The sequence below is a fragment of the Dromaius novaehollandiae genome, chromosome W, assembly GCF_036370855.1.
Source record: "Dromaius novaehollandiae isolate bDroNov1 chromosome W, bDroNov1.hap1, whole genome shotgun sequence".
NCBI lineage: Eukaryota > Metazoa > Chordata > Aves > Casuariiformes > Dromaiidae > Dromaius > Dromaius novaehollandiae.
In genome coordinates this window covers 35,157,276-35,171,862 of record NC_088130.1, presented here as the reverse complement: position 1 = coordinate 35,171,862, position 14,587 = coordinate 35,157,276, and the positions used below count along the sequence as shown (strand labels likewise).

The window sequence follows — 14,587 nt, the reverse complement described above, 5'->3', positions numbered from 1 at the left end:
TTAGGAAATGCATTGGACAAAGGAAGATATTTAAAGCAATATTCAATAGTTACAAATCCCTCTTGACTTTTTGCTTGTTAAATTGGCCAGTCTTCATAAATGTCATGTCATTTGCATGAAGTACTAATATAAAGCTAAGAAATTCTATTACTATCTATACTTAAAATTATCAATACTGGCAGAGTCCAGCAACAGCTTGGGACAATGAACAGGCACCAAGAAGAGAGACAAGTTACCTGACCACCATATTCAGTTACCTAAGCTTAAAATATCAGCATTCTTAAAAAGAGCAATTTGCACATTTGAAATAAGAATGAAAAGAAAGCAGTTACCAAATGCAAAATTTTTTATTATGTATGCAACTTTACTGTAAGCTTCATAATAATTAGAAGGTAGAGTATATGTCAATCTAAAAAAATCAGACACCCAAATGAAACTGTAAAATTTATCTATATTCTAGAAAATTAGTTAACACGCATTGAAAGTTTTATTATGTTGACTTTACAATATATTTGGCAGATATGAAAAATCCCCACAGATGTGTATGTATGAATTTGACAGCAACATAAATAGAAGGTTGAGCATTCAACCCACTGAAGAAGCAGTAATGCTTTACATGATACACCTTTTGGAAAACCAAGAAATATGTACTACAATCAATCAAAGACTGCCCCTCAAAAAACACAAGCAGATAGGGAAGTAGACAATTGTTGCCATATATGCTCGGACTTCATTTTCAAAGCTTATTTTGTATAAATCTTTCTCTATTTTCAGTTGAGCATCCTAAAGACTATATATGCATGCAAACACATTAAGCATCAGAAATACTTGCACTCTGATATTTAGATTTAAAATATAAAAGAATTTCTGTGGATATTAGGTTATATAATGGCTAAATGTGTTTTGATGTGATAATGTGAAGACAGAATTTGGCCTAAGAGTACATTTAAAAATATACAGAGGCCTATGAAGCTTATCACCAACAATGATTTACCAGGAATAAACTCCAAGGGAAGACCCGATCTACGACAATTTCACAGCTTCCCATTTACCTCAAGTGATTTAGGAAACAGGACTCTCAGACCACCCCAATACCCACGCAAAAATCTGTAAATAAGACGGTGATGATGATGAGGGAACCAATCACTGCAGCCATTGAGAAAGCTTTTTTTTTTTTTTAAATTATGCAATTAAATGACTTAGCAATTTACTTTCATTCTCAAATTTTTAGAATATCTTTTTCAAAAATTTCACTAGAACTACATAATCATTCCTCAAGCATTCACTAAATCGGACAAAGCAGAAAGAAGAATTGTGGGGGATGTTTACTGCTATGCTTATGACTTCAAAAGTTGCACAGCAACTAATCTGATGACAAAAAATCTAACCCTTTCATCTTCAGTTTCAACCATCAGATTATTTGTTACTTCCAATTTCAAATAGAGTAAGGAAGAGATATAATGGAGAAGGTTTCTGACCACATCTAGAGTATTGAAAAAATTCTTAATCATTCTAGATTAATATGCAGTTGTCTGTTTTATTGCAAAACTGTATTATTTCATCTGTAATGCAATAATTCCATTCATGAAAATGAGGAGGCCCTTTTTTAAAGTCTTACAGTTAGAAGTAGTAGTTATTTTTGAAGAACTCAAACAAGAGCACAATGGGAGAGAGGGGACGTTGATATGGTGTTTCTCACTAAGGGTATCTGAATCCAGTGGAATGAAGGACCCGGCAGTAGCTATCATAGCATTGGAAAAGAACCTGTTCAGATTATCCAGAGTCAAAGCTCTGTCCCTCATACAAGCAAATTTGTTGAAGAAAAATCCGTCATAATTCAGATAACGTAATGTAGTAAACATTGCAAAAGCTCCGAGTGAAAAAAGCATTTTAAATTATATTGCACCAATTAAATCAGATAAGCCTATTTTCCACATTATGGTTCAAAATGAAAGCCAAAACATTTATGAAGTGGAATGAAATATAATTATTAAATCTGCAGATAAGACAAAGCTGGCAGGGACAAAATATGTGATGGAATTAAAATTCAAAGCAGTCTTGAAAAATAGGAGAAGAGGTCTGAAAATAGAAGTATACTACTATTCAAAGAGACAGTGTAACATACTTTAAAGATAGGAATCAACTGACTAGGGAGGCAGTTCTACAGCAAATGATCTTCAGGTTACAGTCAAACAGAAAATGAACACAGGCTACTAGTATCACGTTTTTGTGATACTACGATGCACAAACACAAATATAGCAACAAGAAATAACAGCAGGAACTGCACGCAGCAAGATGATGCGAGATTGCACATGAGAAGCAATCTTTCTGCTTCTCAGCACTGAAGAGGTCTCTATTGTAATACTAAGTCCTACTTAGAGCCCACAGCAGAAAGACAAGGGCAGGTACAGCCCCAGAAAGCTGGGCACCGCCACAGCAGGAGCCGTGGGCCAACCCGAGGTGGGAACATAGACCAGTCTGACAACAGGCTCCAAACACAGAGCTGCGTCAGAGAAGGGCATCATTTGCTCACTGTGCATGCGGTGGGAGGGCAAGACTTCGCTTGCAGAGATGGCTGGTATTGTCCCTGAGGCAAGATGACTGCGGAATAAAGGATCTCCTGAAGGACTAGACATATCTCAGAAACTGTGGGCCTGTGTAACAGAACTGCTGCTGAAACCAGAGGATGGGAACAGAGAGAGCACATGCCATGCAATGGACAGTAGACGACCTCATAAGAGCCTTTCAAATCCTAACTTTTATAGAATAAATGCCTTCAAAAATCCTACAATGTCACCAAAGTGTCACTCTGTTTCACTATCCACTGCTGCTTTTTGCAGTTCTGGCCCCCTCACATCCACATCACATACCATCTCTCCAAGGGAACGCAGGGCTCCCTGAGCCCCTCCGGGGAAGTCCTAACCCTGAGGTGCTAAGCTCTATCAAACGCACTCCTGCCACACACTACTGTAGAATTTAATTCAACAGGCTTCAAGGTTTTTTCCTTACTTCCTCACAAGGAAGATCTTATCTCCTGTTAAACTGAGTCAGCTCCTCTTAGAGGCACAAGCATAAATTCTACCTAGGCAATATGCAGTCTGGAATATATCTGCTAGAGTTCTATGCTATTTACTCACTTTTAGCACAAATACATAAGCCCGTGAACAACACCGAGGTTTGCAGAAAGCAGACCTACTGTCACTTCAAATCCTTAAGATCAAGTTTTGATGCAGCTGACATCTTTTGCAAAGTAAGGGAAAAAATGGTGAACAAGTAACACTTTAAACTAGTCTATAGATTCATCAGCTCCTGCACATAAGCTTCCTATTTTGAGTACACAGTCCTGCTTTTATGTTGTAAATTTATATAGCCCTTAGAAGTTCAAAAGGTAGTTCAAGGACTTTTCATTTAATCAGAATTAAGGAATAGCATTCAACTTCAGATAAGCATAGTGATCTAAAGTTTGTTTTTCCTATTTGAGCTACACTTTCAGCAGAAGGTCAGGGAGCCTTAATTAAGAAAACACACATTGCAACTGTATTAGTCCAGAACAGAAATTTTTATTGGTATCAGGAAGCAGCACCACAAGCCAGTTGTCAGTACTTTTGTTTTTAGAAAGCTCCTTAATATTGAAAAGGAATTTGCTATATTCCCTTGCAGCAAAGATTTCTAAATAGCAAACACCTCCTCTAGCAATAAGAACTGATGCAATGCATTATTTATAGGTGATCTATGCTCCTCTAGAAATAGTGAAGTCCTTGTCACAAGCCTTCATTAGATCTACTGTATCCTTACTAGCAGGCAACCAAAAAGGCAATGAAAGTAGAAACCTCTGAAGGGAAGTTGCATCTATATACAGCTTACCCACAAAGAATCACTTGGGTTGTGTCTAGACAACGAAACAAGCCACCTCCAAAACAAGTTCTTATAAACACATTTCAAAACAACTTCTCCCCTTGGTTTAGGCACGGTTTTATTAACATGAACTACGCATCTTCCTCTTAACATTGCCCTTCCTTCTAATTCAAAGCATTTTTACAAATAGGTCTGAGGTGATAATTCTGCAGCCTTTACACTTTCCAGAATGTGCGCTAGCTCAGGAAGGCAGGGCATCATTCTCCTCCCATGCTTCTTCCTCACGTGCCCAAACGCTTTTAATCCATGTGCATACTACCTTCCCCATCCTTCACAAGGAGCCCATCACATGGAATATTCTTCCCACCACCAACGAATGTATCAATATAGCGAGCTGTGCTAAGCGTCACTCCAATCCTCCCGTACATCATTTCACATTAAAGATACAAGTCATACAGATGACTTCTGCCTGCCACCTTGGCCCTGGACAGCCTCTACTAGGCAAGCAGCTCCAGTTCTGCTGACATGCAGCTCAGATCTGCCTTCATACTCATCTCAGGAGATAACTGATAGCTAGCTTGCAACCAATAGACTGGTAATAGTCTTAAAACAGAGTACTTTTTTCAGAAAGTAACTTATGCAGGCAAATTCTGATAGACAAGGATTCACAAAACAGAATAGTGCCCGTTCACAGCCACAGTTCCTAGGACCAAGAAGAGGCTAATGTGTATCCCCACACCTTGACTCTCTTGCACTGTCAGAAAACTACATAGGGAGAACGCAGAGACTGAAGACAAGAAAAAGCAGCTGAAGATGTAGTTTATGCATTGACAGGTGAACACTAACAGTTTTCCAACAGCTTTGACAGAACTTTCTGCTCTCTAATGATTAGCTATTTGTCTCAAACCCTTCCTTTCTCATACTTCCTCTTAGCTTTGCTTCAAAACTGCCTCTTCACACCATTTTATGTATTCCCTCACCCTCATTCTTTCCTACTTAAGGAAATTGGCTCTTTAGTGAATCCATCGATTAATAGACTTTGTCAAAGGTAAAGTCTGAAAAAGGTGGTCAGAAGCAGGTCCAGGAGAGTTATTTTCAAATCCCAGAAATGGAGCAACTGCAGAGATTCAGAGAGCTAGCCTGGCAGAAAATTAACCTTACAGAAGAAAGGTAAGTTTTCTACTAGGCCAACTTCCTGAACTACTACTCACTGCAGTCATCGCACAGTGACGTTATTTGCAGAAGGGCCTTCCCTTCTTAGAGCATCACTAGCTAAAAAACAAAAAACCAGAACAACGGCTGTGTTGTAGTAAAAGGTAGCATCAAAGGGCAAAGAAGTGAAGTACACCTGTGCATAAGACAGTAGGGATACCAGATGTATTTATTTATACATAATGAAAGCTATCAAGTTGCCAGCTTGGATATGCTCAAGAAAAACCCAGTAGGGCAGAACTAAGTTAGTAAAGGGTCCTTTGGAATTAACAAAAGCTTTTAGCTGAAAATACAGTAGTCAAAATGGGAGAATGAACATTTTGTAGGAGTCTAATGTTAAAAAACTCTTATGTTTTATGAAATTTGAGACTTCGGATAAAGCAGTAAAGCTTTCTGCAAGCTGTCTGAAAACAAAAGGATGCAACCAAGAGCACTTTTAAATCTTCAAAAATGAAAATAAGCTTCCACGTTTAAGTGACCAAAAAGGCAAGACTTAGAGCTGACTTAAGCTCAGATTAAGTGGTCACGTGACCTTAAAACAAGCTGGGCAGATGACTACATTGACAGAACTGTGCCTTTTGGTACACAACTAGCACCCTGTTTTTGCCTCTTTTATCACCCTTCCATAGGTACAGTTTTCCCTACAAAAACTATACTTACAGAACCTTTTATTTGCATCATCACACCAGCCAAAGGGTACTCCAACCTACATGCTGTGCTGTTCCTGACCCAGCCTTAGTGTCACAAACTACCAGCTTGGAGGACTTGAGCATGAACATCAAATGCTCTTGTGACCCTCTGCAGTCTCATTACAAAATATTTTAAAATCTACATCCCCAAGTTAATTAACAATTTCTTACAATCTAATGGATTTAATAACATAGGATACCTACTAGAACAACTCAGACCCTTGACTTTAATCCCCTGCCTCTTTATAAATTATTTCCAGATGTATCATTAATCTCTTTTACTCTGTCATATTGTCCTGACTCTTTAACATAAGAATAGCTTTTAGAATTTTCTCCTAATGTTTCTCCACAGCCTCCGTCCTTTCATAAGGAAAGATTCCACTTTCGCCAGCTTGTAGCCCTTCTTAACTTTTGTCCTATACTTTTCCATTACTTCTGGCAATACCATATACTTTGATAGTGGCCTTAATTAAGGATAGACATGTTTTGCTTTCCAAGCCCGACACGTTTCATCTTCCTTTCTGAATACATGTACTCATTCTCTCTTTTTGCTCTTCCATGGTGTAGTAGCATGTCATACAGGCTGACAGTATTTACAGTGCTCTATTTCAAGCTGCTTCTGCTTGATAGGTAAAGCCACTCCTCTTATTTCTTCTCATCATTCCTACCACTACTTTTTCCCCCCTCTAAGCCTTACTTACTTTTAAAAAATGTTTGGTAGTTCACAGGCCTAAACTGACATCTGCTCGCTGTCCTGTGCGAGTCATCCACAAAAATACACATCTCACTCCATAAGCCTCTACTAGATCTACAATAGGTTTACAGCCTCCCAGCATAAAGAAAGAAACAACAAACAGTTGCAGGTCTCAAAAATTAGGTCCCAGCTTCTGGAGATAAGCACTTCAAGGCTATGCATTTTCTCAGCAGCTCTGTCAGTAACAGGCTGACATTTACTAACAGCTTTTTTAGCTCAGAGTGCAAGTCCCTATTTTGTAAATAAGTAACTTTCCTCAACACTTCATTTGTAAAGAGGCAAGTAAATGTGTACCTCAACAGCAAAATCCTGTTACTGGAAAAGGGCAGTACCATCCTCAGCTGGACCATTCTATCATATTTTACATACCTTCCAGTTTTACAAATCCCCAAAGGGACAATTTTTACCACAGCAGCCATTGGCTCTTGGCTGCAGTAGCTTTGCCCAAGGTCCCTTGCTCACCAGTTCAAAACTTTGCTCATTCTCTTGTGTCAGCACAGATCTCTGGCCTGTACCGTCAAGGGGACAGAAGTGCTCCAAAAACCAGCATGCCCAATTTGAAACATCAAAAGACTTAAGTGCAAGAAAAAGACTTCAGCACTGATTTGTATTTTTAATTTTAAAATACGCAATCATTTCATTTGCAAAATGCTGTTTCCTTCAAGTATTAAGCCTCCACCTGTTAAAGCTGCACTACAGAACTTCAAAAATGGTCAATGCCCCCTTCTAAAGGGAAACCGAGATGCCTTAGCCTTTCTACAGAAATAATGTGATTACATGTGGCTGCCCTGCAAACAAATTTAAGCATCTTCCTATACAAAATCCCTTTGTGATGCATATATTTTACTGATTATCCTGATCTATAGACCACTGGAGGATGCTAAAGGAAAAAAAACAAAAAACAAAAAAAACCCTTTCATCTAGCTTCAGTCTCCACTCCTTCTCCCTTTCTCAATTCTCTGGCCTCTCTTCTATCCTTCAGCAATACTTGCTTGCTCTCTTAAAGTTCACACAGCTATCTTTATGAATTTTAGAATTAAGAACAGTGCTGTTTTCACTGCCTCCCAACAAGAATTCCTCATCAGCTTTCTAAACCCGCTGCAGAAAAGTTCTCTTCACACCGAGCTCTCTGACACCTACACTGCTGTACCACCCACCAATTTGAGATGCCGTAAGTTGGCCACTAGATTCCTTTTGCTGCTGTGAAACTATATAGTGTAGCTGTGTCTACTATCCTTCTGCATTGTTTCCAGTGAAGTGTTAAGGCTCTTTCTGGCAGCTTTGCATTTCTTCCCAAGAGGATATAAACTTCTGGCTAGCAGTGAACGGGGATTTAATCCTCCAGAAACTGCATAGTAGTAGATATTTAGTAACACAACACTTGGAGGTCTTTTTTTGTCAGGGCAAGGTACATAAGCAACATGAAGTGGGATAATAATATTTGCACAGCAAGTAATTACAGTCAGGGAGAGAAGACCAAAGTTTTGTGCAGGAACAGAGAATAAGACAAGTTGTCCTTAAACTAGGGCCTGACAGTTTCAGCACTTGCAAAAATGAGTAAGAAGGAATATGACCACACTGACTCTAATCTGTAATGCCACCACACAAGTAATATATTACAAAAACATATAAAACAATGGCATTTTATATTCTGTGTTTTCAGAAAGGCTTTTTATGAGATTACCAATGAATAAGCAATAATTCCTGCAACATATGAAAAAGTATAAAAGATTTGTTTAAACAGTAATGGGTAATTGAACTTGAACAGTTTAAGATACCACTTAGTAAATTTATGGAAGGAGCTGCACAATTAAGATGCTTTGTATCTGACTTCAGCTTCCAGGAAGGTGATGAAAATTCTGCAGGGGTTCAGCTGGCTGCCTGCAGCTTCCAGAAATAATCATGTTCCTCTCTCCCCATCACAAAGTTTAGACTTGTTGTTTCCATGCATATCCATGCTCCTGCCAATACATAGATTTTTCCACAGCTAGACACCAGCTCACTAGCTGGATGCATTGATACTCAAAACTGGTACTGAGAGAGTTCTCAGATGTTCTCTCTTGCTCTGGTTAAAAATCATTAATAGATCTGGGGTCAAAGAATTGTTTCCCTAGTGATATCAGCAACAGTTGATAACATTCTGCTTTGCTGTGTGACAGGGTTATACGCTATTACTAAGAAATGTCTAGCAGTCTTTGCCCAATAAACCTGTAGACATCGCTGAGACTCAAACTGTAGTAACACCTCTAATCACTCCATCCCTACACCTGGCACCCTGCAGACCCACACCTTTGTGTCCGTTTTGTTAGCCTTACATCAAGGTGCTGGCAACTGCAGAGCTAATGCTTTGCAAACTAACCTGCTTGAAACATTGACCGATTGCAGAGGGAGCACCCATTCAGCCACAGGCCTGACAGCAGTCCAGCACAGGTAGAGCTAAAATAACTCAGAAAGTTAACATGCAAGGCACTGTCTAGATTTCGAAAACACCTGCTTACTATGCTGCGTTCAGTTACTCACAAACAAGTCTCATCTCCAGACACGCAAGTAGTGTTTAGAGAAGTAACCAGAGCTGGTATTTCTCAGTTCAGGGTTGAAGGTAACCATCTTGTCAAAAGCCCCAACAGATGACATGTATGAATTCAAGTAAGGCTAATTTCAAATTGTTTTGACATGATAGTTAAGCAGCACTTCAGTTCTTAGATGAAAATAAATGTTTTTGTTTAGGTTACTGATCTCACAGCAAGAATATTTCCCTTAAGTCAGTTGAAAACTAGGACTCAGGCACCAGACTGGCACGATGTGCATGAAATGAAGTAGTATTTGACAAGATGAATACTGTAAGCATTAGTCTAGAAACAGATATACAAAGGAACATAATTAGACCTTTTTAGGCAATCAAATCTTCTTCTCCCAAGAACCGTTTACCCTGTAAACTGTCATAGGGCTGTTTCACAGAAAAAGTAATTTTACTCTGCAGAACAGAAGAAATAATTGACCTAGCTACCAGCAAATTTCAGCATAATACTCAATTCCTCAAACTAGACAACTCAATTTATAAGCTTACTGGAGAAAAATAAGCCTTGTTGCAACTCCCCCAAATGCATACAGCAACCAAAGTAGAGACATGCTCAAGGCAGATGTATTACAAAAAGAAGCCAAGAAAGCTGCCAGTTTGGGATATAGTGTACTTTCCATCAATTTTGTCTTTAAATTCCCTACGTAAGAAAGGTGTCAGCAAGTTACAGGTCATGGCAAAGAAACGGTTAAAAACATAACAGTGAAAACACAGGAGGGAAAAGCAAACTTGTTTAAAAATGAGTATCACTATGGACAGTATACTGGACTTAACAGATTTCTTTACTTATCCCTACTGCGTTATAATGAAGCATAAATTGACAATATTCAAATTAGTCAGGAATATTTTATCTAAATCAGCAAAGCTGCTATATTCTCCAGACTAACATCGTGTAAAATGCAATGTTTAATTAAAAGGTATTTCTTAAAAATTATTCTGCATCATCAAGTTGTGTACGCACTCCAGAAAAAAAACAACCACCCTCCATATTCTCCATTCTTGTTCTGTACTTTGTGGATGCTTGCTCTGAATCTAAAAGAGGATAACAATCCATTTTTTTCAGTTTCATCCTACAGCTATCTCAGAAGATACAAGAAGTTATAGCCCAAACAGTTTACGAATAAGATGTTCCAGGAGAAAAGCTCCCCCCTCTTAGGGGTTGACATGTACCCTGGTACAAAAATTTATTCTAACACTCACATGTATTTTATTAATTCACAAATAACTGAAAGTTGTTAGCTATGCATTATTCAAACTGTTTTAGTACCGCTTCAATGGTATCTTACTGAAAAGCATCAAGGCTTTTTATGCTGCATATACAGAAGATTTCCAATCATTTCCATTTCAAATGTACACCATCTTTCTGAATCACTGGATTTTCTATTGTACCTTCTGAGGCTGCCAATATACTTCCACCCCTTTTCAGATCCCTTCAGAGCAACTCTATCCTACAACAGAATAAAAATTAAGCTTGCTTTTTAAGTGTTTGTATGCGACATGACCCAGGAACCAAAAAGGCAAATATTCAAACTAGGAAATACATAGATACAAAGTCTGGCTTTGCAACATGTCAGACTTGATCAGCAGCAGTTTGATTATGTGTGAAGAATGCCATTTGTATTATTGTAAGTTACTGGTGTGACATGATCCCTAGATCTCTCAAGTTATTTTTTTTCTTAACTACTTTCACAATACTCCTATGTTACCATCAGAAATACCAAGGTATCAGCTGCAGCAGCATTTGAGCAATTAAGAATTTCATAATCCAGGTAAACTAACTAGTTGTGGTTGAAGATATCTGAAAAAACAGATGGTGACCAAGTCTCCTCTTGAATATTCTGAACATACACGCTGACAAGATTTCAGAAGGCACTTATGTAGTTGTACATCTAAAGTTTTACATTTTTGGTCCAGCCTCTTTCACTCTCACCACACTGACAGCATAGCCCAACCACAGAACAAACATAAGGTAACTTAAGTATTAAAATTTCAAAAAAAGTAGGACTTACTGTGGATCACTTAAAACAGTAAGGGCATTAGCTGACAGAGTCCACAGATTTGAAATTACCTTTGAGGTGGGGTAGAAGAAACCAGATTTGTGGAAAACAAATTTTGGATCTGACACCAGTCTTAGCTTTGAATTCAAAGATGTGAATAAAACTCTCCCAACTTAAGGCTTCTGTTCCAACGCTCAGCTTTCAATTCCTGTATCTTACACAGTTTTAGATCACCTCAAGCAGAATCCTTTTTTCCCCCCCCCCCACTCAAGCCCTTCTGATCACCCACAGGGGAAGCAGTCTAGAATGTGCAGTAACTAGAGATGGAGTATTTTTTTGAAACTTTTTTTTTTTAACGTTAGTATTATAGTCTCTGCTGAGAGTTACATAGCTGCTTGAATTGCAGAGGAATTATTCTGAAGATACTAAATACAAATAAAATCAATACATGCTTTTAAGAACATTTTCAGGGAAAGGAAGATACTTTTGCCATCATAGATAACTTGCAACGTATTGGCACGTAAGTAATGGCTACATTCTGTAGAACGCACTTCTAGCACACTCTTCACCCCACAGAGCTCCAACTGTAAATTAGGTAGCACACAAAGGCCTTCCAAAGCAGCTAGACTAGTAGCCTATCATGCAGTTTTGTGCACTCCAGGAAACTTAGAACATGGCCACACAATATGCAGAAAGAATGAGTGAGATTTTCTTCCTGTTGTACACACAGTAGTAAATTTATTTTGTAAAATTTAATCACCTGCCTTAAGGAACTTACATTTCTGTCCCTATTGCAGATACTTAGGATGAAGGATTCTCCTTCAATAAATTTCTCAGTTTGAATTTCATTAAATATGAGTAGATCTGAAAAGTTCTACAAGTACTTCTTGCTACAGAAGCAAAATTTAAGTCCTTGCAAACACTGCCACCTCACACAGTGTGGGAGCTGACTTTGTTGTTGAATTTCGCTCTTGAAAAAGCTCAGACCCTGACTAATTTTTAACAGAAACAAGGATGACAACATAATTGGACATTTGTCACTTCATCAGTCTCGTAAAGTGTTCCTTTGTCTTTAAAGACTAGCAACTGATAAAGCAATTCTTTCTTGCTGACTTGAACACAAGCTGATAAACATTGCAAGTTACATTGGAAACTTTCTGTAGGTCACATTTTTGTTAGATACAGGTATGATTTCAGATGTGTGCATGAGTCCATGGAGGAAGAGAGGGAAGGAAAAAGTTTTCTGACTCTATTTCACTCTATAGCATCCTGTGTCGACCAGACTCCAAGGTGGTTTTAAGTGTCCTCCCTCAGTTTCTTCATTTTCTACCTGGTAGACGTACTGGGAGGAAAGAGGAAAGAGCAGAAAACCAGGGAGCCTCTCCCCCTCCCCAGCCCAGATCCAGCATTGCTGGAGCTGAGGAGAAACTGAGGAAGGAAAACAAGGAACACTGTCCACTGCAGCCCCTGCTTTCCCCATGGAGAAGCGAAGCTGGGTCAGGTAAAGCAGGTCACCCCCACATCATCCCACCCAGAACCCATCAACTCAACCTTTTTCCCAATTCAGATCCTCAAAATTATTTAGGCAACTGTGCAGGCATTGAGTACATAAGCTCAGCATTTCCTTCCCATATACAGTACTAGTTTGAGCCTCCAGAATGCTCCGATATATTGATCTAGCAATCCTAACTGCTCCAATTAGAGTACTCTTAGGGGCACACACATATTTTACATGCAGTGCACTCAAAAGCTCTAATAGCTATTGTACTGTAACAAAACCCTCAGATTTTTACAGCTTAGGAATAAAGTCACCTCCAGACTACCAATGTCTCAAAACACTTACACTACTGCTTTAAAATAGTTACTTGAAAAAAATATAAGACAAGCACATAAGCTTTTGCAGAGAGAGTATGCAGGGTAGATAAGAGTGCTGATAATTTTTCTTTTACAATGCAATACTTGCAGGACTTCATGCCAACAGACGGGTTAATTATTTATAAACTGAGGACTTATTTTGAACAAATGAAGTAAAACCATAACGTGTTTTAGGTTTTGTAAACAAGAAAAAAAAGTAAATAAAATGCACTTCAGATTGGTTATATGGCCATAGGAATACAGGAAAAATCCACGCTAGTGCCTAAAGGGATGCTGCTGCATTTCTCCTTGCTGCCTCTCCCTTTGTAAGCACGGGTATTTGGGCAGACAGCAAGCCAGGTGAGGGGAAGGTGATATTTTTCAGCAGGATCACTTCCCTGATACAGCTCACTATGGAGCTGCATAACCATTAGCACTGGTCCAAGACAGCACATAAGGGCAAGACTTTCCCCTCACCAGCCAGCCCTGAACTACAGAAATTTTGTAACCCTGGCCTAAGCTTACTTACCTACACTAAAGCACAATTTCATGAGAAGCTTGAGCCAGTTTTAGGTCCAACATTCCTTCTACCCGCCTTGTGGCATTAGCACCCCTGCTGTCACAGTCAGCAGACCAGGAAGCTGATCAGCTGGGCTGGTTGGTTTGCTCTACTGGATCACTTTTCAGCCAAACTAGCAAGTACAACTTCCCCTTCTGATGGCAGCATGGATTCAAATTGAACTGTACTCCCGGTTACTCTATCCTTGAGTAGTTTCTGGTACAGCTATTTTGGCTAACCATCTTAGCCAAGATGGTTATTTATTCTGGCAAGGAAATTCTTTTGCCAGCATAGTTTGTATTGAGAATAAGCTATACTGAGAAAAGATTTTCTTAGAAGTACTCCTGAGTTAAGAGGATTTTGCCCATATAAATGGCTTTGTTACAGATATGATTCTCCCAGAAGTCTGATTACTATTCAGTCAGACTTATGCTGGAACAGGACGACAGTTTCACATACTTCTGGCAGAGATACTATCTTATAATTTATTTTCCTTTCAAATTTAGGCTAAAAGGTGATAGAAACAAGGGAAAAAGTGTATTTCAAGCATGATTCTTTTCCATGTTGAGCTATAACTCTCAGCTAAATATACAATGAAACATCTGGATCGAAACACATGAAAAAGTTCACAGGATTTTTTTTAAATTTAATCTATACTGCATTTATTTGCCAATGTAACAAGAACACAAAATACTCACCCCTTGGAGTCCTTGAAACTGAATTGAAGGTCGAGACGAAATAAGATCCTATGGGAGAAAGAAAATGTAAGCAGTGGAATTTAAGTAGCTTCATTCCCACCCAAACTTGTCATTAAAAAAAATAGTGATCATGTGTTTCTGTACTAAAGATGCTAGAAATTATGCCAAAAATTCTCAAACTCTTGCATATATTGATATTGAACTTCGTCCCCAAAGTAGATATACATACAAAGAAGTCAGAGTTTATATAAAGACGTAAGAGTCAGATATAAGTATTGGTAATTTACAGATTCTCTGCATCTTCCAACAGTTTAACTTCTTATACGTAAGTTTGGATTACCGTACAATTTTTATTACTGTCACACATTAGAAATTAATGATTAGAAACAG

General features: G+C 38.5%; 1 protein-coding gene across 1 annotated transcript in view; it reads right to left on the bottom strand.

The window, feature by feature from the left end:
* The window catches only part of LOC112980281 (RNA polymerase II elongation factor ELL2), a 53,886-nt gene that overhangs the window by 23,414 nt on the left and 15,885 nt on the right, over positions 1–14,587 (bottom strand). Inside the window, exon 2 of the mRNA XM_064500334.1 lies at positions 14,198–14,245. Coding sequence (XP_064356404.1) covers positions 14,198–14,245 — 48 coding nt within the window. The remainder of the gene's footprint in view (positions 1–14,197; positions 14,246–14,587) is intronic.